The sequence below is a fragment of the Sapajus apella genome, unplaced genomic scaffold (assembly GCF_009761245.1).
Source record: "Sapajus apella isolate SASKATOON/1434 unplaced genomic scaffold, GSC_monkey_1.0 scaffold40, whole genome shotgun sequence".
NCBI lineage: Eukaryota > Metazoa > Chordata > Mammalia > Primates > Cebidae > Sapajus > Sapajus apella.
The window spans coordinates 11571341-11597975 of record NW_022436980.1 but is presented as its reverse complement, the minus strand read 5'-3'; the positions used below and the strand labels follow the sequence as shown (position 1 = coordinate 11597975).

At 37.2% G+C, this 26635-nt stretch overlaps 1 protein-coding gene across 1 annotated transcript in view; it reads right to left on the bottom strand.

Moving 5' to 3' along the window:
* MORC1 (MORC family CW-type zinc finger 1) overlaps positions 1 to 26635 on the bottom strand; it is a 167758-nt gene that overhangs the window by 65350 nt on the left and 75773 nt on the right. Inside the window, 3 exon segments of the mRNA XM_032298919.1 lie at positions 6778 to 6916; positions 10135 to 10240; positions 12854 to 12982. Of these exon segments, the coding sequence (XP_032154810.1) occupies positions 6778 to 6916; positions 10135 to 10240; positions 12854 to 12982 (374 nt within the window).

The window sequence follows — 26635 nt, the reverse complement described above, 5'->3', positions numbered from 1 at the left end:
CTGAGGTTGAATCAGGGGTACAAGATACAAGATTTAAGTTCAAAATCGGAACAACAGTCATGAAACACAGTTCCCCAAACTGAATTCAAAATATAAATTTAGGTCCTAAGTAAGAAGGAAATTGGATCGAACAAGTTGAAAAACAGATTCAAACTCAGAGAGGAGGACTCAGGCGGGTTGGTGCCCAGGGATACAAGCGCAGAGGCACAGATTTCCTTGAGAGGGGAGCAGTGAGCAGGCTGCTGTGGAAGGAAGCCAAAGACTTGTCTCTTACTGCAAGCAGAGTCAGGGAACAGGCCCTGAGGTGTACCCAGGACACCAGGCAGCCTCTGATAGTCCCCGATTAACATGCACACTAACTGGGGACTGGCTGTGCATAGAGTTCAGATGCTTAAGGAGTTTTTGTAGGGTAGAAATCAAATAGGTGTATTTGGATTAAAACCCAAATTAGTATTCCCTGCAGTGAAAATCATTTCAGGCAACACATCTGAACCTCTACTCCTCTCTCCATTTCTGCTGATGTGAACAGGAATGACTGACTAGCATGCAAAGAGAGGGATGTAATGAGGCAAGACTGCCTGCCACTGTCTAAGCTACTGGTGTCCTTCTTGGAGGAAGAATGTGTTCCCTCTGGGCTCAAACTTCTCTTGGCCTTGGAAAACAGCATTTGGTCACTTCTGTGAAACTCAGGAGTAGACAACAATGGATGGTATTCCTCAGTGTCAACCCCATGGCAAAATAAAGATACTTATGAAGCCAGGAGCTGAGAATGTCCTGAGTTCCCGGCACCACACTGTGCCACAAAGCCAGGCTCTTCTGATGCCCATTAATCATCAGTGCTGCCTGGGTCAGTTCAGTAAACTACAAATGCTGTTCCATCACATCAGCTTCTCAAGAAAGGACGAGTAAGAAAATAATTTGGACAATCAGTGCAAGTTAAGGAGTTGAACTCCTGTTAGACGCCCACGGTGGCCAACATTGCACCAGGTGTGGTGGTAGGAGGTACACAGAAGAAAGCAATACATGATACCTGCCTTCAAGGGACTTGTACTCTAGTTAATCATAAGCGATTTGTTTAATGTCTCATTTCGTAAGCCATGAACACAGGGCATAGGACCCAAAAGTGTGAATATATTATGCATTCTCTCTCTTCGAAAAGCAATACATCACCATAGAGAAATGAGATATTTGCAGTAAGAGCAATAAAGGAAAATATTTCATCTACAATAACTAGAATAGCCACTTATTAGACAAGGGCCTTTAGGTGCCACAAATTTTGGATCATGACAGTTTATATAAGGAGACTGAAAAGCACTCTTGAAGAATAAATAAATGTATTTTCTATGGCATCTGTCACTATAGTTATACAGATTTGAAACCTCAGCAGCCTATACAATAATGACACATTAAAAAGATTAAATTCTACATGGAAAAATGCATCCACATTCTTCATTACAAAGTCGTACTCAGATATGCCATTCAATTTGAAAAACACAGCTAAAAGTTCAGCAAGCCTTCTTTGCTCTACATTTACTGCTAAAACAACCAATGTGGGAATTGCCAGATTATACTATTTCATTTCTGAGTAGTATGTGTGTCCACATGAGCACTGAAAAAGAACGGAATTCTATTGCTGGAGTTCCTTCTCATCAGGCATGAAGTCTTATAAAGGCTATTTATTTGATTGGATGACTATGAACATGACAAATGAAATCCAAATGCAGTCTCTGTACTCCAATCCAAATACAACAGTTTATTGTCATCAGGTGTAAGAAAATTTGGTCTGCGGTAATATATGCAGAAGTTGGTAAGTCTAACCTATGTAGAGTCAACCAAGCCAATCAAATATAAAATATTCATCTTTCAGGAATTCTACATAAATCAAATTATTCCTTCCATCCTTCATTCACGGTTTGCTAAATACCTATTACGTGAAAGCTGCAGACCTAAGTACTGTTGGGAATGCAAAGATGAATAAAAAATAGTCCTTTCTTTCAAAAAGCAGATAGTCTGATTGGGAGACAGATAAGATACATAATTAACTATAACATTAGACACAAAGTAACTATAATACCAGGTAGAAAGTAAAACAGTAAGAAAGACCACATGGGACAAAGGGAACTGGAAGGAAGGAGATACTTTTCCAAGTAGGTAAATGTAAGAATTCATACAGGAATTGGCAATAGTTTTGGATTTTGAAGGACTGGAGAAGAACCAGAGGCTGCTCCAGACAAGAGTGCAGATACAAAGGCCTGCAGAGCAGCATAGGAGTGAACACTCATAAGGAACATGGAGAAGCTCAGCAGCAGCACCATACAGAGTGGAAGAAACTAAGGCTATTATATTAATAGAAAGGCAACTAGTGTCAGATTATACATAGCCTGGACTGTAGGCCAAGAAATTTATAGTAAACAGAAAAGATTAGTTCAGAAAGACCTAGGGGACACATAAGCAATTCATCACATATTGCATGAATATAGTGATTATGCAAATACACTAGTCATTAACATTACTTAGGTATAAAGGGGTAAATATAGGGTAGCTTAAATCACGGGAAAAACTATGATCTGTCTTTTAATGATTGAGAGTATTAAGTGGATTTCACATGGTACCATAAAACACTGAATAAAGTGTAAGTAAAACTAGATTCTGTGTGCATGATAATGACACGATCGCCCTTGTTACACAATAGAAGGTGGAAGAGAAATTTTAAGTTAAAAATTGACAAAAAGGCAAATTGAGAATCAGGAGGCCCTGAAATACAGAGAAATTGATTTTATAACATTACAGTTTTTAAATTATTTCCTAGGTTTACCGAAAAATAACAATTATCCAGCTAATATGACAATTACAACTGAGCAGTCAAGTGAAACAATGGAAATAAAACTTTCATCATCTGGCCAGCAGGTGGCACTTGCCACTCAGTATAGAAAACAGCAGGTAACGAGGAATGAAGCTGAAAGTGGAGTTAGAAACCGATTACTCATTCATCTATTCAGAAGGATAAAGATGGGGATGGACTGTATTCAGAAGCACAATTTATAATGAGGATCTTAGCTTGTTCACATAGCTTATCAATTACATGGAGGACAACCCCTTTACTCTATAACATGCACCACAGGTGACAGATCTTGAATTTGAGCTCTCCCATTTAGTTTACTGAACTTAGGTATTTCCCTCAACAAATATAATTTGCAATACCGTATATAAGTTTGCTGCTACTGTAAATGTTCTTATGTCCTTTTTGTCTGTATTTTTCCCATGAGACTGGGAGAAAAACAGTGCTGGAATTAGGCAAAAAGGAAATAAAATTCCAACTTCACCATTTAAAGCTATGTGATTTAAAATTATTTAACTTTTCTGGATTTCACTTTTCTCTTTGTTAAAATAGGTATCGCTAGCTGGAATGTTGTAGGAATTAAGTAAGCCACCATGTGGAAACGATACCTTTAGACCTAGCTACTTCATTTTCTCCCACGGGACAACATCTAATGGTTAGGATACCCCTCTTACCATCTAATCATTAGATAACCACAGAACCTAAGCTCCAGAAAGATCTCTGATTTACCTAGTCAGCCCTTCATTTTCCAGATCTACCATTAAAGCTGAAACGGAAGAGAGTTAAGAGATAGGGTATACAGGTTTAGGTCACTTTTATATTCAGTACCCAGGTCTGGTCAATGGATAAGTGGTCACCGGGAGTGGGAGGGAGGAAGAGAAAACAAGAGGTGGGCAAATAACAATTACATGGCATATGTTGTACGATTTTGCGATACTGAGAGAATAGGCAAACGGACACCAACAGCAGACACACAGTGAATCATGGTAATAAACTAGCCAGTTCTTGATTTTCCAGTGGTGTCTAGCCTACACCTGAAGAGTGTCTACACTGAACCTGAATAAAGCCAACAATGCCCTGCTTTTCTGGCTTTCCCATCCTTGCTTATATCACATTCCAAAACTTCTTCTAACAGGTTTTAGAAGACAGGAGAACAAGAAATTTATACTGAACACTGGAGGGTTTTGAGTCTTATTTTTGGCATCAGATAAATATCACCAAAACATAGTTTTGAACACTTTCATGGATTATTTTTGTGAAAGGGGGAATCGAGGTCATCTTTCAGAGGCCTTCTATTCAATAATTACCATCTATTAATTATATGGGAGTTGCATCATTATAACAAGTCACACCATTTTTAAAAGACAGATACCACACAAATACTGAGTTTAATTTTTAAAATATGTAAGCTTAGCATGTAATTTAAGTGACTGGTTCCATGAAGGAACAAATCAGTGATCATCTCCAAGTAATCCTTTAGGTTGTTTTTCTTACCTGAAATGCCTTATCCTTTTCCCTCTACTTATCCTAAATAGACTACAAGACACAAGTGTCAGTTCCCCTATACAATTTTATTTCTTTATTTTATTTTTTTTTCCTGAGACAGAGTCGCACTCTTTCCTCCAGGCTGGAGTGCAGTAGCACGGGCTCACTGCAACCTCTACCTCCCAAGTTCAAAGGATTCTCTCACCTCAGCCTCCCAAGTAGCTGGGATTACAGGAGTGAGCCACCACGCCCAGCTAATTTTTTTGTATTTTCTGTAGAGACGATGTTTCACAATGTTTGCCAGGCTGGTCTCAAACTCCTGAGCTCAAGTGATCTGCCCGCCTCAGCCTCCCAAAGTGCTGGAATTAGAGGCGTGAGCCACTGCACCCGACCTTATATAACTTTCTTTGATTGAAGCTGCCATCACTGTCTTCTGTAGTAAACTTCTATTGCCATTTCAGTTACAGTAAGAAAACTCATTTGAATTAATACTACTTTATGGTGGTTGCTCATTTTTAAATAGCTGTCAGACTTGGTCCACAAAAAGACTGTGTAATATCTGAGGACATGTTTTATTTGTTGATTCAGCTATCTATTGAGTACCCACTATATGCCAGGCACTATTTTGGTTAATACAGATTCACAGTAAGTAAAACCAAGACTATCCCTGCTCTCATGGAACTTACATTTTGGTTACAGACACTCTGTATTCCCCATAATACTCAGCCTGCGACAGACCTGAGGGCAAATATGTGCTCAATAATCACCTCAAAATTAACTGATTGCCTTTGGTTCAGTGAACCTTAACCCAAAGCCTTCCTTGATTACCACAAAAGCAGGGTCAGGTAGGGGCCCCGAGAACTAGAAAGTATGTAAAAGATATTAGAAATCTTTTCAAAATAAAAAAAGGATTTTGTGAAATTTTCCTTTTGCAAAAGGGAAAAAAAGGATGTAGAGGATTCTTACGTCCTTTGAAGTACTGGCAGTAAATTTCTATATAAGTACTGCTAAATTTCTTTGTTTACATTTGAAACAAACAAAATCTGTAAGCTTGGTTTAAATCCTATTTAAAAAATCAACTACCAAGAAAAAAGAATAAGGAAAACTGTTGGCTCAAATCTGCTATTCCATCAGCTGCCATCAAATTCTCTGCCTCGGTGATGAATGCAACAACCAATACTAAACAAACAAGCTAATTAAGTCTTGGTGATCGGCATTATTACTACACAGGGGTTGGCTATGATCGCTACAGAAAAGATAAACAATGTCCAGAAATGCAAATAAAGATGCAATCAATTCAGAATGTGCTGAATGCCTTCACAAAGCTGCAAAGTGTGGTAAATAAGAAACAAAATTGAAATATTTCATAACAAAATGATCTGAATGTACTTAATTATTTACTAAAATTTGTGAAACCTTTGTTGCTGACTTATGTTATCAAACCCTTAAAAACTGTAGAAAGTTGAACCACGTTTTAGAGGTGGGGAGTGCTTAGGAGAATGTGTTTCCAAAGTGACTCGATATCTTTCCAAGAGAAACCCTAAGACTCCAGGGTAGAAAGGAAGGCTCGGGTTTTTTTGGTTGTAATCTCAGGTGGTATCCAACTTGCACTGCAGAACGCTAGCAAGCTAAGTGAGGTAAAAGAGTAATCCTCCATGAGCCCAGGAAAACACTATAAGCTGCTAAGGCTGGGGAGCTTAGCTCCCACTTCATCATTGAATTTTCTATTTTAATAAGCATTTTATTTCCTGACATCTATAGAAGTGTTCACACATTTAGACATATGCAACAAGTGCTATTTGAGAAAGCTGACAGGCACACAATTAAAAATGATGAATTTACGTGCTAAATCTATAGAGATTTAATTATTAGTCAAGAAAATAAAATAATTTTTCTACATGCCACACTTTCTTACACTTGAAATTGTCATGGTTACCTATGTTGATTGATGGTAATGTTTTATTTATTGAATTTTCTTAACAATTAAATATGACTTTGACTTTCTAAATTAATAGGTTAACGCTTTTTAAAAGAACTCTTTACCTTAAAACCCTCCCTCAGGGAAAAAGGGTAATGAAACAGAAACAGTCTATCCTTTGGAGTTATACAAACTTCTGTTACACCTTGACCACATGATCTTGGACATGCTAGCTGACTTGGGCTCTATGTGCAGCTGTGGAGTGGAAAGGAAATAAATGTCTCTATTTCTGACATGCATTGTTGTGTAGAGGGGCTTAGATATCATTATACGGTATTTTTTTTACAAAGTTCTCCTCCCTCCTCTGTACTCATTCTTTAGAACAGGTCTTAGATCCAAAATTAAAAGATCTCAAAAAGGACAGCAAAAAGAGTATACACATTTTATTGTGTAAACCGCTTTAGACAATTTGCACATATGAAACCAACAGCTCAAGAATCACAGCAGAATTGGGGAGGAATTAATAACAACTCACCTGTGGCTGTTGTTCTGCCAGTCTATTTTGATACTTTAGGACTGACTCTCTAAGCTGCTTCTCTTTCTCATTTTTTGATGGTGATACTGTGCTCATGGCACCCAGGGGAATGGAAGGTAGACGTTCTATCTGATGACAACTTCAGAATCAACAAGTACAAGATTAACATCAAGAGGAAATACAAAACTATTTACTGTCTCTAAAAGATGATGTGCTTCTAGGAGAAGTTACTCTTTATGTCACATATCCAAAATTCAAATACAAAGGAAAAGCATTGTATTGATGGCTTTAGGTAACAAATGACCTTAAATCTCCAATTTGCATGGAAAACAGTTTAATAAAAAACGTGGACAGTGGCACATATTTACGAGGACGGGAAAGTGTCAATTACATTGCGAATGCTTCATTTATTCTACATTATCATGAAATGAAGCCATTTGCAAAAATTATTTTAGATCACTGAGCTTATCTCATCACTGTCATTTCCCACCCCCCCCTGAAAACTTGGTAGAGAAATACATACGCCTCTTTAAAATATAGCAAATAATTATGCCTCTGAAACACATGGATTATCTGTTTGATGACCCAGGATCACTGTGAAGACCAGTGACTACGTGATGTGATGTAGGATTCAGCAATAGCCTCGGAGGTCCTGAGCTGCATAGAGCCCCTTCCGCAAATCGCCCATTGGTCCTGACTGCAGCATCCTGCCAAGTGCTCTACTGCCGTAAGGGTATCTGCTTCTGGCAGCCACTCTGCTTCCCAGCCTTACAGATGTGCTGTTCTAATAACTTGTGGGTTAGTAAATATATAATAACGTAGAATGATTTGTAAATGGACAATAAACAGGCTACGGATGAGCACATCTCTTGTTATAATTACAAAAAAAAAATACTAATAACCCTCAAAGCATATGGTTTGGAAGGTTTGAGGCCATTTTTTTCCTTATTTTTGCTTTTGTGGCTATGTACTGGGAAACTGAGTCAGCCAAACTGCTGAAAAAGTGAGATATTATTTTGTTCAATTTGGTATCAAAGCTTGATACAGACAAGAAGTTCAACTCCCGCTGGGCATAGCTTTGATCCAGGGCATGGTGGGGAACATTTAGTAGTGCCATAAGATGCTGAGGTTAGTTCTTTAAGCCCACTCTAGGTCAAGGAGTTTTCTATTATTGATTGGGGGTGGAGAGGGGATGAGTTCCACTGAGCTCCCAAAAAGAGGAGGAAGGGACAGAAGTCCACAGAAAATACAGGGGTGTTAGTCTAGGCAAGGGAGGAGGAGGCTGAAGATTGAGAGAGGACTTTCTCCCATCTGGAACAGGGAGGGAAAAGTGAGGCAGATCAGACCCACCATTTCTGTTTTGCAGGGCTGCGGCATATATTTTTCTCACCCCATACCGACGGAAAAGAGGAACTACGATCAAATTCAGGTACTACTGTGAAAAAACACTTAATTCCACCCACATATGGTGTTTGTTATTATTGTTATTTTCAAAGAAAGGTGCTAGATAAGCAAATCCTAGGGACACCTTCTATATATCCAGCAACCTGCAGTGTTGATTTGAAGACATCTGTGGGGTGGCATCTATATAGGTTTCTACTTTATTTCAGAAAAGAACCTGTGGCAACATTAAGTTTTTATTCTGAAGAGGGAAACCTCAACCATTTTATTAGAAGGCAATTTATTCAACTGTCTTCATTTAAAGATGTTTGGAAATGAATTAGAGTTTAATGTGCAATATAATACATATTTTTCAACATCCTTTTCAAAATTCAGACATTTTTGGTTCAGCCAAGTAATAGGCATCATTTTTACTCTGCTGGTAATCCCTGTTTTCAATGCAGATAAGTGCATAGTATGAATGTAATGGAAGCTTACTGATAGCTATTTCTCAGGTATTGTGTCAAAAATGTATAGCCTCCCTCTGTGCTTAAAGTGGAAAACAAAATCAGGCTCCAATCATTTGAAAAAAGAGTGGCTCCACTTTACCCTGTCCAGGTTACTGAAGACTATCATTTGTAAGATGTATTTTGTCCACTAAAAAGTATCTGAATGATACCAGGCTTCCTGAAACGGAAAAGGGTGCCTTCCAACAGACAATGTGGTAAGGCAGGAGGAGTACAGGTTTTGAATCGGCAACTTGGCATCCACCTTCAGCTGTAATGAAGAATTCTGGGCAAGTCACTAATCCTTTCTTAGCCACTCTATTTTCTTCTCTGAAAATGGGGAAAGTTCACAGGCCTTTTATAGAAATGGAATGAGACAGCAAATGTAATTGCAAAGTAAGAGAAAGTTATTATGCTTCCAGTCCGAGTTCTAGTTACACATTGTTCATTCAAATGCTGTCCATTGACATCATCCTTGCTGACAATTGGCAATTAACTACTGACAAAAAACTGTATTTCTGTAAATACAGACAATGATACTTTTCATCCCATTACTCTGTCCCTCTACTCATAGATTATTCCCTAATAAATAACTATGCTTGTCATCACTTTGATACACTTATTTTAAGTGATTCTATCCAAACCCAATGGCATATATGTCAGGGGTTTTGCCTAACAATAATTTATTTCATGGCATATTTTCAAGGTATAGATGGCCTATCCTACCATTTTGAATCAAAGGACTGAGCACGGTCATCAGATTAATTTCTTCACCCTCCCTGGGAATGGTCATATCTACGTCACTGTTAATGAGCTCCCATGAGGAAAGTGCCAAATCTCAATTAACTGCCCTTTTAATCAATTTTTCTTTACATGTCCCTTAAATCTCTTGCTGCCACTTTAAGCATATTTTTGTCACAGTCTTTTCAGTGAAAATAAAACACAGATGGTTAATATCATGTCATATATTTAAAGAATCAAGGACTTAAGGAAATTATAAACATAAGAAAACATTTTTGCATTTTAGGCTTTTCAGGTCTATCAGTTTTCTGTCAACACAGCTAAATTTATCTAGCCACTCATCACAAGTGGCACTGTTCTTACGGGTAGAAGAGACAAAATTAAATGACACCCTCTGAGTAACATTCCTGTACAATAAGGCCATTTGTTGTGTGAAAATGAACTGGAAGGAAGAACTCTTAAGTACCAGGTTGTGGTCTCCTACCGGTGGAAATGCAGAGCTGCACACGCCAACGTCTTCAGATAGTTACACCCAGATCTCTTTTATTTGATGGAAAAGCACACCAATGAAATAATCTTTGCACAGGTAGCAGGGGGTCAGAAAGAGTTTGAAGAGATACCAGATACTAAGCTAAAATCTATATTATAGATTGACATTTTCAAGGTTCATACATCTGAACTTAGGAAATTAAAAATGGACAAAGAATGTTAGAAAATAATCAAAAACTACCTGTTTTCCAAGAGGTTAGGATTATTAGCACAAATCCAAATGTCAAAAAATTCTTTCTCCTGATAATGAGTAGAGGAAGGCAAGACTCTCCATTTAAGACAAAGATCTGACAATCAAAACAAAATGACACAGAAAAGAGATCACAATAAGAAATGAATCTATCATAGTAAGATGTCAGTTTGCACATAGCAAAAGTATGAAGTAACTCTCAATCCAAAGACAAGTGAATCCTTCATATACCATTATTCTTGATGGCACATCTATTCTAGGGTTCTATAAGCTACTTCAGGACCCCACCAACAAGTTATTGTGATTACTGTCTCAGTTCCCTCCAGTTAGTTTCTGCTACTTTCAGCCAAAATTACCATAAATAATAGATCCCACTTCACCTCTTCTAAAACCAAATTAAGAATTTCAGTGACTTGACTCTCCCATTTTCTCTGACCTATTATCTATCTGCTGATAACACCACTTTCTGTCTCCAACTACATGGTTAACATAAGAAGGAAAATCATGGTCTCAACTAGTATAAAATTAAGATAAAATAAAGCAAGAAGGAAGGAAGGAAGGGAAAAAGGAAGGAAGGGTAAAAGGAAGGAAGGAGGGAAAAAAGGAAGGACCGACCAAAGGAAGGAGGCAAGGAGGGAACGAAGAAGGGAGGGAGGAAAAGAAGGAAGGAAGGGAGGAAGGAAAGAATGTCAAGGTTGCTGAAACATATACATGTTTTCTTCTGTACTTTCTTCTGTTCTTATTCCTCTCACCAGTTCATAGTTTCTGATTTCTTCACCCATTTTCCTTTACTGTCCTTCCTTGCCTTTGGGATGAAGGCACACTTCTCTCTCCAGGCTGTGCTTAGATTTCATCCTGAATTCCCTCTAGACACACTGCTAACAGCTCATAGGTTAACACTTGTCTCTTCCATCTAAGGCAGAGGCAGTCAGTATTCACAAAGGTTAAGAATTTGAACAGCTCCACCTCTTATCACCTCTATGATCTTGGACAAATTATTTAACTTCTTATATTTCGGTATCATTATCTATAAAAAGAGATTAATATTGTATTAGTATGTATCTAAAAGTTACTGAGAATGAAATGACATCCTCCTCCTTCTCCTCATCATCATCATAAAAGCCAACACTGCTAGACACTATCCTCCTTAGCACTTAGTAAACTTTATACTTATTAATTCACATTATTCTTAAAGCTCTATCATGGAGCTACAAATACTAATCTCATTTCAGAAAAGAAGAAGCTGAGACTTAAAGAAGTTAAACAATTTGCCCAATTTTGTATAGCTCTTGGGTACTGGAGATTGGATTCTAACAGTGCCTGGTACAAATCAAAATCACAGTAATTGTTATCCATTATTATTAGCATGTGACAGACTGTCACATACTGTCATCAATTTCCTCAATTATACCTTCTAAATATCTGTCATGTATGATTCTCTTAACTCTCACTGCCATACCTTCATTCAGACACTTAAAACAATTCCTCACCTGGATCCTAGATTACAACAACAGTCTCCTGTTCTAGTGTTTCACCAAGTCCTCCTTCACTGAGCTGCCAGAACAACCTTAACTACAAATTACCCCTGACCTCTTTGGAATAGTCCCAGGCAAAAGGTTAAAGAGGTGCTCCCTGAGAGCTGTATAAATGCTTCTATAGAGCTTTACACACTGTAGAGTGTCTTCTTGTCTGCTTGTCTGTTTTCTCCACTAAACTGTTATTAGATACTGCAGATATCAGACACTGTCTTTAATTCCATACCCCTTTGTGTAGTGGGTAGAAAACAAATCAATAAGTGTTGAATGTAATTATCCTCCTATTCCTTCTATTGAAAGAATTCCAGTATCTCCTCCTTGCTTATCAAAGTAAAACCTTATCCTGACATCCAGGAATCTCTAAATGTTTACCCAACCTAATGTGTTTGTCTTATTTATTCATTGTTCAGTCACTCAGTTGTCAGTTACTAAATTCCTACTATGTGTTAAACAGTGTTACATATTAAAAATAGAAAGATGGCTATTATTCTTTCACAAACATTTTAGCTGAAGTGTACACCTGATATTAATTCATATTTCCCACTCTTCATCTCTGCCTATCAAAATTCTATTTTCATTTATTTATTTATTTATTTTTAAGACAGGGTCTCACTCTGTTTCCCAGTGTGGAGTACAACGGCACAATCACAGCTCACCATGGCCTCAATCTCCCAGGCTCAAGCGATCCTCCCACCTCAGCCTCTCAAGTACCTGGGACCACAGGTATGCACCACCATGCCTGGCTAATTTTTGTATTTTTTGTAGAGGCGGGGTTTTGCCATGTTGCGTAGACTGGTCTCGAACTCCTAGGCTCAATCAATCTACCTACCTCAGCCTCCCAAGGTACTGGGATTATAGGCATGAGCTACCGTGCCCAGCCTGAAACTATTTTAAAGACTATCACAAATGCTACTCCATCAAGAAGTCTTGCCTCTACTCCCCGATCCTTTTCTTTGAATTCTCAAATAATTCTTTGTCTCTTTTATATCATCTACCTTATTTTCCCCTGTACTACGACTATTTTCACCTTTACAACTTTCTTCTAGACTGTAGCCTCCTTGGAAGCAAAATGTCTTACTCACCTTTGTCTCTCTCATCCCTCATTTCTTAACACAATGACCTGCATATTTAAGAAATCTTAATATTTGGTAATTAGAATGGAATTCAACACTCACCACATTGTATGATGAATGGGATACCCATGGCTTGTCTTCTTTGAAACTGAATAGAATTTAAGGGTCTCTCTATGTTGATGTCATTCTGGTATCCAAATTCATTCCAAAACATTGTTAGATTTCTATTATCTTTAAAAAAAAAAAAAGGCAAAGAATAATGAAAAAATTATTAAAATCAAAACAATTGGCAAAGGAAAGTTTGTATATATGATATGATCTCAACTGTGTAAATATTAATACAGATACAGGAATAGAGATTAAAATATCAATATTGGTTGTCTCTGAATAGTAATATGATGACTGAAAAACTATTTTCTACTCTAGTCTTTTTGCATTTTCCAAATTATATGCAGTAAATCTGCAATATCTTTATAATAAAACTAAAGACAATAGCCTGTATTTTAAAAGTTGTATGTTTACGCAGTAAAACATATTGACATTTAAAGAATCGTCCTTAAGCATTCCCAGGGAAGACTGTACTGATTAAACTTTAAAGGGCACTCTTAAAATTATTGATACAAATATTTATCTTTCTTATCTCACAGCCAGAGGTGTTTTTTTTTTTTTTTTTCATTTTCATTTTATACCTGGTTCCTTTTCTCTCTAGTCTTTATTGTTTATGCCCCATCCTATCCCCAAATTGTGTGTTTCCTCTTTGCTTGGAAACACTACTTATCATGCAGGACTGTTAGAGAGCCATCTTTAAGAAGCTTTATTCTTACCCTTTGATCCGGCAGTTATACTGGTAGGAATTATCCCTACACACATGCGTAAGTTGCCACATGTATTATAGTATTGCTCAAATAGTAAAAAGCTGGAGATAATGTAAAAGTGTATGAATAAAAAACTGGCAAATTCTGTTCCCCAAAAATGGAACAGTGGGCAACCTTTAAAAAGGAGGAAGTAGAGCTAAATGTAGTGTTGCATCAAGACCTCCAAGTTAGAGTTTAAATTTAAATATATATTTATAAGAGGATCCCCAGCATAATCATTTTATGTAACTTATGAAAAGCATATCCATATAAAATTGTATTGCACATACTTTTCTTTTCCTGAATGCATGAAAAAGAAATTTTTAATAGTGGATATCTTTAGAGCAAAAAAAGAGGTGGAGAGGAAGGCAAGGGAAAATACTTTTACTGTTCGCTTTTTATTTTTCTTAACACTTTGAATACCTTTACATGTGCATATAGTAATTAAATTAAAAAAAAAAGAATCCATGTTTGACTGTATTGTCCAATATGATAACCACTAATCACAGAGCCAACCTTATAACAACCTTAACATATGACTATGTAATCCATGAAAAATGCAAATAAATGACCTAACACCTTATTATTCCTGTTAAAATTTTGGCCCGGGGTGCTACGGCCCTTAGAGACCAGCAGAGAAAGAACTCAGCTTTCAAAAGGGTCCTCACAATTGGGCTTGGCTAAGCAGACCTCACAAATTCCCAGGTTTGCCCTCTGGTCTCCTTGCAAAATCCCCAGCTGCTCTCACTCCAAATTTTCCTTTGGGTTTCGCTTTTGGGGCTTTTAATTCCGACTTTCAGTTTCTTCTCTTGGCCCAGTATCTGGTTTTTGAGGATAATCAAGTAACTCCATCATAAATACTAATCTGTTATGCTGACTTGTGATTAACCCCTGTTCTGGAAATGCCTCTAAAATTTCTACTTTATCTACTGTTACTGTAAATCATGCCCTCAGGTTAAAACAACCTTGACCACAAAACCTGCCCTTAGGTAGATTCACATAGCATTCTTGGTTCACTGAGGGGTCAACTTCAATTGTCCTACACATTCTTCCCCTTGGTTTTTAAGTCCTGGGTCTGGGGGTTAATGACACAGGGATCCACCATTCTTGTCTCACCATAGCCTAAGATATGGCTTTTGTTCTTGGTCCCTATTTAATGTTTACTTCTAAGAAACTGGACTTGTCAGCCTCTTTCTTTGGCCTCTCAGCTTCCTCAGCTTTTGAGGGTAGGTTCACATAGGCTTGTTCACAGCGGAACAGTCTCAGTTAATCTCACACTCCTCTTCTCTGTACCCTAGATCCTGATGTACTACTCCCTGGTATCTAGAAGTGTTGATGAAGTTTTGCTTCTCTGGTTTTTCTTTCTTTTCTTTTTCCTTTTTTTTTTTGGTTAAAGACAGAGTCTCACTCTTTCCAGGCTGGAGCACAGTGGCACGATATTGGCTCACTGCAACCTCCGCCTCCTGGTTTCAAGCAATTCTCATGCCTCAGCCTCCTGGGTAGCTGGGATTGCAGGTGTGCATCATCGTGTCCAGCTAATTTTAGTATTTTTAGTAGAAACAGGGTTCCACCATGTTGGCCAGGTTGGTCTTGAACTCCTGACCTCAAGTGATTCACCTGCCTCAGCCTCCCAAAGTGTTAGAATTACAGGTGTGAGTCACCATGCCCAGCCTACTTTTCTGATTTCTACATTAACTCTTTAGTCTTATTATATCAAAGCAGAGGGTGCTGCAGGTTAAAAGAAACATAGATTTTTTTAGAGCTGGCTCTGTCATATATTAGTTGTATAATTGTGGGCAAGCCACGAAGCTTTCTTATCTATCAAATGACTGACTGCTGCAACCTGCCTCACAAATTTATCACAAAGAATAAATGTAAAGGCACACTAAAAACTATAAAGCCTGGAGGATTCTGGGAAGATGACAGAGTAGGAAGCATCAGATGCTTTCACCACCTAGACAAAAACTGTACTGGCAGAATCTAATGTAACTACTATTTGGGAACTCGGGAGTCTACTGAAGGCATGCAACTTCCAGGGGAAGGGATCAATAGTAAATTGCAGTTAATTTCAGTGATTTCAGCTCTTAGCCATTAGTAGCTACCCACCCATCCGACATTCCATGTTCCTAAGATCTTTCACACAGCTTGCTGAAAATTACAGTGGGGAGAAAAAAGACCCTGTCCTCCAAATAATGGGGACCCCTGCTCTGATCACTGATGGCTGGTTATGATCACATAAGTGTAGATGAAGAGGTAAAGGCCATTTTTGTTATGCCTCTCCCTCATGGTTGTAAGTCCCCCCCACCCCACCCCCTCTAGCTGGAGTGACTTCCAGGGGATTTAAGGGGCTAGTGTCTTTTTTCCCTCCTTTCATTTGTCTCTTTTTCACCTTATGGAAACCAGATACTGAAGACCAGTGCATCCAAAAGCTGCTACATGGATAGAGGAAATTAGGAAGTCACTGCACATGTCCAGAGAAGAGCACAGGCTCAGAAAAACCCAAGAAAACCTCAGGCTGATCTACACAGAGAGAGCCTACAATTTAAACAAACAAACACACACCAAAAAAACAGCAAGTCTTAGAGAAGGAAGGCTCTGATTTCCAGAAGTACAACACTGTTAGATTTAACTGTCCAGTTTTTAACAAAAGAAAAATCACAAATCATACAAAGAAACAGGAAAATATGGCACATTCCAAGCAAAAGAATGAATCCACAGAAATTGTGCCTGAAAAAAAACTGATGGCAGATCTACTAGACAAAGACTTTAAAATGACTGTCTCAAAGACACTCAAAGAATTTAAAGAAAAAGAAAAAAGAAAAGAAAAGAAAAAGCTGGGCATAGTGGCTCACACCTATAATTCCAGCACTATGGAGGCTGAGGTGGGTGGATCACCTAAGATCAGGAGTTTGAGACTAGCCTGATCAACATGGTAAAACCCTGTCTCTACTAAAAATACAAAAATTAGCCAGGTGTGGTGGCACACACCTGTAATCCCAGCTACTTGGGAGGCTGAGGCATGAGAATTACTTGAATCCAAGAGGTGGAGGTTGCAGTGAATCAAGATCATGCCACTGCACCCCAGCCTGGGCAACAGAACAAGACTCTGTTTCAAAAAAAAAAAAAAAAAAAATCACAGGGAAATTAAAAAATATTGAGAGATGAAAACAAAAACACAACACACCAAAACGTACAGGATACAGCATAAACAGTGCAATGGGGGAAATTTATAGCTTCTACAAATGCCTATATTTAAAAAATTAGAACTCAAATCAAAAACCTAACTTTACAACTAGAACAAGAAAATAAAGAACAAACTAAACTCAAAGCCAGGAGAAAAAAAGGGCATAAAGATTAGAGCAGAGAGAAATCAAATAGAGAATAGAAAAATAATACAGAAAATCAACAAAATCAAAAATCAGTTCTTCAAAAAGAGAAACAAAACTGACAAACCTTTAGCTAGATGAACTAAGACAAAAAGGGAGAAGGTCCAAATTAATAAAAAATGACAGTGGGGACATTACTACAAATTCTTAGAAATAAAAAGGATTATTAAAGTACTCTGAACAATTATACACCAAAAATTGGATAACTTAGATTAAATGGGCAAATTCCTAGAAACATAATACCTACCAAGACTAAACCATGAAGAAATAAAAAATCTGAATAGGTCTACAACTAGTATGGAGATTGAATCAGTACCAAAAAAAATCTCCCTACAAAGAAAAGTCCTGGAACTGATGGCTTCCTCAGTGACTGCTACCAAACATTTAAAAAAGAAACAACATCGATCTTTCCCAAGCTTTTTTTAAAAATTGAAAAGGAGAAAACATTCCTCCTTAACTCATTAAGCTGGCATTATCCTATCTCTTTGGCACTACTAGAAAAAGAAAACTACAGACCAATATTACTTTTGACAATAATGCAAAAGTTCACAACAAAATACTAGCAAACTGAATTAAAAAGCATATTCAAAAGACTATACTTCATGACCAAGTGGAATTTATTCATTATGAATATACAAAAATCAATGTAATAGATCACATTAAGAGAATAAAGAAAAAAACTGCATGATCATCTCAACTCATCTTGAGAAGGCCTGTGATATAATTAAACATTCTTTCATGATGAAAACACTCAACAAATTAGGACAGAAAGAAACTTCAACATAAGAAAAGCAATATGTGAAAAATCCATAGAGAATATTGAACTCAATGGTAAAAGACTGAACGTTTTCTCTAACGTAAGAGACAAGGCAAAGATGCCCGTTCTTACCACTTCTATTCAAAATAGTACTGGAAGTCCTAGCCAGAGTGATAAGGCAAAAAAAAAAAAAAAAAAAAAAAAAAAAAACCCACACACAAAAAAAAAAAAAAAAATAATCTCTGTATACAGTTGATATAATCTTGTATACGTAGAATGCCCTAAATATTCCATGCAATTAAAAAAAAAAAAACTGTTAGAACTAATAAAAAATTCAACAAAGTAGGACACGAAGTCAACACACAAAGATCAGTTTTATTTCTATACACTAACAATGAGCTATCAAAGAAGAAAAATTATAAGACAATTCCATTTACAATATTATCAAAAAGACAACTTAGGAATTAATCAAGGAGGTGAAAAACTTGTACAATGTAAACTGTAAAACATTTCTTAAAGAAATTTAAAACGATGTAAATAAATGGAAAGAAATCTCATGATTATGGACTGGAAGTTTAACTTAACAGTATTAAGGTCATTACTACCAAAAGCAATCTACAGATTTAATGCAATCCTTATGAAAATTCCAATGACCATTTTTTGTGGATATAGAAAAACCAATCCTAAAATTCACAGGAAATATAGAAAGATCCTAAATACCCAAAACAACCCTGAAAAAGAATAATAAAGCTGGAGAACTCATACTTCCTAACTTCGAAACTCACTAAAGCTACAGAAATCTAAAGAGTTGGCACTGACATGAAGACAGACATATAGACCAATGGATACAGAGTCCATAAATAAATTCTCACATAATCAAATATGGTCAAATTATTTTTTGACAAGGGTACCACAACCATTCAATGAAGAAAAGGCAGAGAAACAGTCTTTTCAACAAATGGTATGGAGAAAATTGGGTATCTACATGTGAAAGAATAAAATTGGACTCTTACATAACACCATTTGCAAAAATTAACTCAAAATGAATCCACAACCTACATGTAAGATCTTAAACTAGAAAACTCCTAAAAATCACAAGGCACCATTAGATTTGGCAACCCTTTGTAAAACATATGATACCAAAGCCATAGCAAGAAAAGGAAAAATAGACAAATGGCAATCCACAGAATGAAAAACTGCAACGGCAAATCACATATCTGATAAGTGATATCCAAAATAGAGAGAACTCCTCAAACACAGCAACGACAATGAAAATAATTCAACTCAAAAAAAAAAAAAAAAAACCAAAGAACTTGAATAAATATTTCTCCAAGGAAAATATACAAATCACCAGTAAGCACAAGAAATGATGCCAAAAATCACTAATCATTAGGGAAATGTAAATCAAAACTACAATGAGATACCACTTTATACTCATTAAGATAGCACCATCAAAAAAAGAACCCACAAAATAACAAGTGTTGGTGAAGAGGTGGAGAAACCGGAACCCCTGTGCACTGTTGGTGGTAATGTAAAATGGTGTAGCCACTGTAAAAGAATACAGTAGTTCCTCAGAAAATTAAAAACAGAATCACCATGTGATCTGGGAATTCCACTGCTGGGTAAATACACAAAAGAACTTAAAGCAGGGTCTCAGTTTTCAAAAGAAGACATATAAGTGACCAACATGTATATATTGTTTAAATGCTCAACATGACTAAGCAACAGGAAAATATAAATTAAAACCACAGAGAGGTATCACCTCATACCTGTTAGAATGGCTATCACCAAAGACATGACACGTAAGTGTTGGCAAGGATGCAAATAAAAGCAAACCGTAACACACTGGTGGCAAGAATATGAATTAGTGTAGCCATTATGAAAAATAATACGGAGTTTCCTTCAAAAATTAAAAATATAACTACCATAAGATCCAGCTTGTCCTCTTCTGTGTATTTGTCCAAAGGAAATGAAATCAGTATGTTAAAGAGATATCAGCACACCCATATTCACCGCAGCACGACTTATAAATAGCTAAGATATGGGATCAACATAAGTGTCCATCAACAGAACATGTGGTACCCATACCTTGGAATACTATTTCGCCTTTAAAAAGAAGGAAATGTCATTTGCAAAACCATAAATGAACCTGGAGAACATTAAGTGAAATAAGCCAGGCACTGAAAGACAAATACTGCATATTTCATTTATATGTGGAATCTAAAAAAGTCAAACTCACAGAAGTACAGAGTAGAATAATGGTTGCCAGAGGCTGAGGCAGGGGGTTGGGGAAATGTTGGTAAAAGGATACACAATTTCAGTTAGACAGAAGAAATAAGATCAAGACATCTACTGTACATCATAGTGATTATAATTAATAACAATGTTATGTACTTGAAAATTTCTTTCAAAAAACACAGGACCTCGAAGAGAAATGTGCATACCAATTTTCATAGTATCATTATTCACAATAGCCAAAACATGGAAGCAACTCAAGTGTCTATCGACAGATGAATAGATAAGCAAAATGGGGGGGTGGTGGTGGTGGTGGTGGTGGTGGTGGTGGGGTGTGTGCGTGTGTGTGTGTGCGCGCGCGTGTGTGCGTGTATAATGGAATATTACTCAGCCTTAAAAATGAAGGGAGTTTCACATCTGCTATAACATAGAAGAACATTGAGGACATTATGCTAAGTGAAATAAGCTAGTCACAAAAGGATAAATACTGTATTGTTCCACTTATATGAGGTACTTAGAGTAGTCAAGATCATAGAGACAGAAAGTAGAACGGTGGTTGTCAGTCAGTCAGAGGATGGAAAGACAGGGAATTGAGAGCTATTGTTTCATGGGTATAGCGTTTTAGTTGTGCAAGATGAAAAGACTTTTAGAGATTGATGGTGGTGACAGTTGTACAGCATTTAAATGTACTTAATGTTACTGAACTACCGTTAAGGGTGCTTAAGAGTGGTTAAGATGGTAAATGTCATGTTATATGTATTTCATCATAATGAAAAAAAGGAAAAAGAAACACTAAAGAGCCCTGCAGAAATTTAAGTTTGCTGCTGTGATGTATGTTTCCTCTCTCTACAAGTTGCTTCTCCATGAACACTGCACCTTTCCAAAGGAGGAAGTGTGTTTTGTAATTTTGCATGTCTTCAACATGTAGCTCAGCGTCCTGCACCTAACAAGCCCTCAACCAATGCTGCTGCTATTCCTGACAAAATACCTCATTAATACGTTGTCTGAAATAAAATGAAAGTGGAATAATGTCTCTTCTAAAAAACATTAACCAAAATATTTTTATCCACCTACAAAAAGAGCCATGCATATAACTCCAAATTTCTTAACTCAAAAATTACATATTATTTTAACATCCTCAAGATAGGTTGATTAAAAAATTCAGTTTACTACATCTAAAAAAGTCAGTTTTTAGATGGCTGAAAGCACACAGCTAATTTTCAAAATTATAAAAGAGTACACATCTTAAGGCTTTTGCATGAAGAACCAACAAGCTCATTAAATTAATAGGATAATCTGGGATTAATGAACACAGAATTAAAGTCTCGATTTTTAGAAGTATCTGTGAGAAAAAAAAACTGAAAAATTAATTTACTGCCAGCTATGTATGGAATACTTCATTCAGTAGATTCTTAATGTTTAAATTAATCTAATGAATTTTTCAGGAACCTCTTTAAACCAAGCACCTGGAAAAAAAAAAAGAGAAATATTGCAATAGCTTACTAAAAATTTGCTAAAAACCAGTAACTAAAAGGGCAGCTGACACACATTTTGCCTCTTAAAAATAAGAGAAATGTGGCTGGGCACGATGGCTCACACCTGTAATTCCAGCGCTTTAGGAAGCAGAGATGGGCAGATCATTTGAGATCAGGAGTTCAAGACCAGCCTGATCAACAGGGTGAAACCCCATCTCTACTAAAACACAAAAAATTAGCCCAGCGTGGTGGTGGCACCTATAATCCCAGCTACTCACAAGCCTGAGGCAGGAGAATCGTTTGAACCCAGGAGATGGAGGTTGCAGTGAGCCAGCCTGGGTAGCAGAGTGAGACTCTAATTAAAAAAAAAAAAAAGAAACGCAACATCCTCTTAGATGTCAGTTTCATATCTGTTCATAGAACATACAATGGCATCCAGGGAATCAATTAGCCCAGGAAAGAAGCCTCAAATTCAATAGTAAACTACTACAGCAAAACTTTGATAGTCTCCATCAAAATAAGGAGGCCTGAAACAGTTTATAAACTCAAAGCACCAGAAAAATGGTATTCCTAGAGAATGTTAAATCAGTTCCCTACTTTCAGGTGGTTCTGCATCTAAATAGATGATTATATACCTGTAATCATATTCTAAAGAACTCCTGAGAAAGAAATTTGATACCTTTTCTCAGGGGACTGTTAAATCACTCTTCCTCCTCTGTTGAATACTGTCCTTTTTGTCATTACCCCTCTCATTTAAAGCTAATGTAACAGCCAGGCATCAGGCCCTGCCTCATCTGATCTAGGGTGTGATCGCTTAATCATCTTTGTTCTTAATGAAAGCTCTGGATTCGGGATGGCAAACTGGTTTCAGTTGATAATGTCAATGCTAATCAGTTGGTAATGGTGCCTGGTACACTCTTGAGAAGAACGAGGAGGCCAACTGCTTATCAGGAAGAATTGCCATGATGACTTAGTGTGTGGTGCAAGTGAGCCCCAATATAACTGAGGCCTATTTGCCATCCCTGTGTTTTTCACTTCTTTTAGAACCATCACACCCAAGGTGGTCTACTTGAATTGAAAAAAAAGCAAGGCGAGATATATTCAGTGGTGGTGAAGATGCTACAGTCCTTCCCTTTCTCTTGGCTCCAGGGTATGGTGGTGTGCGGTTGTGCTAGTCTCGTGTTATGAGTTCAGTCAGTGGCAAAAGTTATGTGGCAGCTGCTATCAGAACGTTTTCACTTCTCCACTCTAAGCACAGGACGCTCTACTGCAAAACTCCAGTAGCCTGCAACTGGCCCAATTCACTCCAAATGTCAACTTCCTCATTTGACCTGGCCACGTAGCATCACTTTCTCTAGTTCCATATCGCTGGTTACCCACCTTCTTAAGTGTGAGGACCTCCTTATGCTGCAAGAAACTTTTAGAACCACCACCCCCAACCTAAGAAAATACATGACAAAAAATAAATTATGAATTTAATAACACCTTGAGTAATTTTATATTTTACTACCCACAACTACATCTATATACATTTGAAAATCTATAGCATATAGATGTATGAGGCATAACACCCCCTTAGACAATTACTGGTAGACTTAGGAATTTGTGGACTCCCTGGTATATTGAGATGCCTTCGGGCATTTTGGCTCCCAGCTGGAAACCACATCGTTCTGTGCATGAAGACTAGAGTTGGGAGAAGCCTAGAGGCCTCATTAATTTATTTTCATTATGGCAAATCTTCAAAAATAACGCTGGGGATAGTTATGTTTCTTCTGGTTCTTTCTTCAGGAAGAAATAACTTTGACCTTCTTTTTTCAGGTTATATTTTTATTTAGTCATTGTCATTGCTCTCCTTTGGATACATTCCAGTTTCCCTCTAAAATGTGGAAATCAAAACTAGACATAAAAATCAAATCTAAAGCATATTCCTAAGGAATTCTGTGTCATCATGGGCAAGGGCCTACTCAGCTCTATGTCTCCTCAATACCTGGGTTAGACTACCTTTCTACCAGAACTCTCCTTACTCAGATATACATGAAGCCTATTGACTAACCTAATGTTCCTAAAAGCCTAAAGATTCATATTTGGTTTTTATTAGTACAATGTATGCTTAATTCTGACTACATTATTTTATTTTTCATGGATTAGAGGAATATTTTAAAATAAACTTTATTGTGTTTATTTAAAGTATACAACATGTATGTGGGGTTTTTTGGGGGGTTTTGTTGTTGTTTTTGAGACAGAGTCTCACTCTGTCGCCCAGGCTGGAGTGCAATGGCGCTATCTCGGCTACTGCAACCTCTGCCTCCCAGGTTCAAGTGATTCTCCTATCTCAGCCTCCCGAGTAGCTGGGACTACAGGTGCCCACCACTATGCCCAGCTACTTTTAGTAGTGATGGGGTTTCACCACATTGGTCAGGCTGGTCTCAAACTCCTGACCTCAGGTGATCCACCCACCTCAGCCTCACAAAGTGCTGGGATTACAGGCATGAGCCACCGTGCCCAGCCTCAACATGTGTTAAAGGATACATACAGATAGTAAAAGGGTTACTACAGTGAAACAAATTAATATATCTATCTCACATAGCTATACATTTTACTTGTTTTTGTGGCCAAAGCAGCTAAAACCTATTCATTTAGTGCTCATTTAGTGTAAGTCCCATATACATTACTTTTGTTTTTTACTTCAAAGATGCATTATGAGTTGCTCTCTTATCGTGAAATGAACCATTTAGCAAACTCTGAACTTCATAAGTGAGTGTTCAAAACATGATTTTCAAAGACATTCCTCACCATTGTGGTTAAAGCCATAATGCAGAGTTTACATGTACACTTTTAAAAGAGGAATCTCAGCATGTAACTTCAAAGAGGTATTGTGATGTGCTTTATTACAGGGAAATGAACCATTTATCAAACTATAAACTCCCATACACAGTACAATTGTATTACTTACAGTCCTCATGTTGTATATTAGATTTCTGATTGCAGTTTTAAATTCAGAGTCATTAAATATAACTTATTCTTTTTAAGCAGACTGATGAGGAGAGTTCTGACACCTTCCTTTAGGTATGGCAGACAGAAATCAAACTAGAAGAATCAAATTTTATTAAATTCTGGAAAGAACAAGGGTTCTAGTCTTTTTAGTATTTTATTTGCAATATGGGTGAGATCCTCTGAGATATTTTAGCAAAAAACTTCATTGTAGATGTAAAAAATGTCATTATCATGATAATACAGGTACAGTCAGAAAGAAAAGGAAGCATAAGTGCTGTCAATGGTAATAATTTCAATTCCCAGCTGAAAGCAACGTAAATGAATCAAATCTAAGAATGTGTTTTTTTTTTTTTCCCAACAGTCAATTTGATGAACTCCTGAACCATCGTTTTATTTGCTGGGAGCTGACATGAAGTAATGATTTTAAACAGAGTATATATTTATGTCATATAAATTAATTAGGCAAAATGTCTATATCATATTTTAATCTTTTTTTTTTTTTTTTTTTTTTTTGAGACGGAGTTTCACTCACGTTACCCAGGCTGGAGTGCAATGGCGCGATCTCGGCTCACCGCAACCTCCGCCTCCTGGGTTCAGGCAATTCTCCTGCCTCAGCCTCCTGAGTAGCTGGGATTACAGGCACGCACCACCATGCCCAGCTAATTTTTTGTAGTTTTAGTAGAGACGGGGTTTCACCATGTTGACCAGGATGGTCTCGATCTCTTGACCTCGTGATCCACCCGCCTCGGCCTCCCAAAGGGCTGAGATTACAGGCTTGAGCCACCGCGCCCGGCCATATTTTAATCTTTTAATTGTCTCATTCTTTTCACATCAAGCTTTTATGCAAAGCCATTTTTTTTAGCAATATGGAGTTCAATTGCTTCTGTTAAACAGTAAAAATACCAACATGAGTAACCAAGTAGTCCATGAAAGACATTTTTCTCTTACAGAAGTATTAGAGCTGATGAAGAAAATACATTTTTTTGAACTCCTAAGGAATCTGAGCATTGATCAGCAACTGCTAATATCATTAAAAGAGAGAGAATCAGCCTCCCAATGGAAGAACACACTACCACCTGTGAAACATCTTGACAAGTTCCAGGTGATGCTGATAATACTGGTGCACAGAACACACTGAGTATATTTTAGACCATGACATGAAAACCCAGCTTTGGCAAGAAATCTGTCCCCTCCACTTCGTTCCCTCTTTCATAATTTCCTGCTGAGTTCCTACACTTTTTCCTGTTTTGCTGGTGAGAAAGTTTTAGGTACAGCAGGATGGATACAAATGAAAAGAAAATATTTTAAAGTTACAACTTCAAGTGAAGATTTTAAGTTGTCTCAAGGGTAGAGACATATAATGTGCACGAATTATACATACTTCAACCAAATCATTGAATATATGATATCCTATTTCTTGACATAAATGGAGCTGTATGTCTGCATAACTGAAAAAGTTTATTTACAGACAACCAATATAATGGGTGAAAATATTCACAAACTATGCCTCTGACAAAGGAACTTAAATCAACAAGCAAAAAACAACCCCATTAAAAAGTGAGCAAAGGACACGAACAGACACTTCTCAGAAGAAGATACACTTGTGGCCAACAAACACACAAAAAAAGTTCCACATCACAAATCACCAGAGAAATGCAAATCAAAACCACAATGAGATACTGTCTTATACCAATCAGAATAGTTTTGTTAAAAACTTTTTAAAAAGCAGATGTTGGCCAGGCTGTGGAGAGAAAGGGACACTTACCCACTGTTGGTGGGAATGTAAATTCATCTAACCACTATGGAAAGCAGTTTGGAGATTTCTTTAAAAACTGAGATTTCAAGCACCATTCAATCCAGCAATCCTATTACTGGGTATATACTCAAAAGAAAATAAGGAAAATCAGTTGTTCTGCCAAAAGGACACATGCACCCACATGTATGTTCACTGGAGTGTTATTTCCAATAGCAAAGACATGGAATCAATGCAGGTGCCCATCAACAGTGGACTGGATTAAAAAAAAAAATATGTGGAACACATATACCATGGAATACTACACAACCATAAAAAAGAATGGAATTGTGTCCTTTGCAGCAACATGGATGCAGCTAAAGGCTATTATCCTAAGTGAACTAATGCAGAAAAAAAAAAACCAAATACTACATGTTATCACTTATAGTGG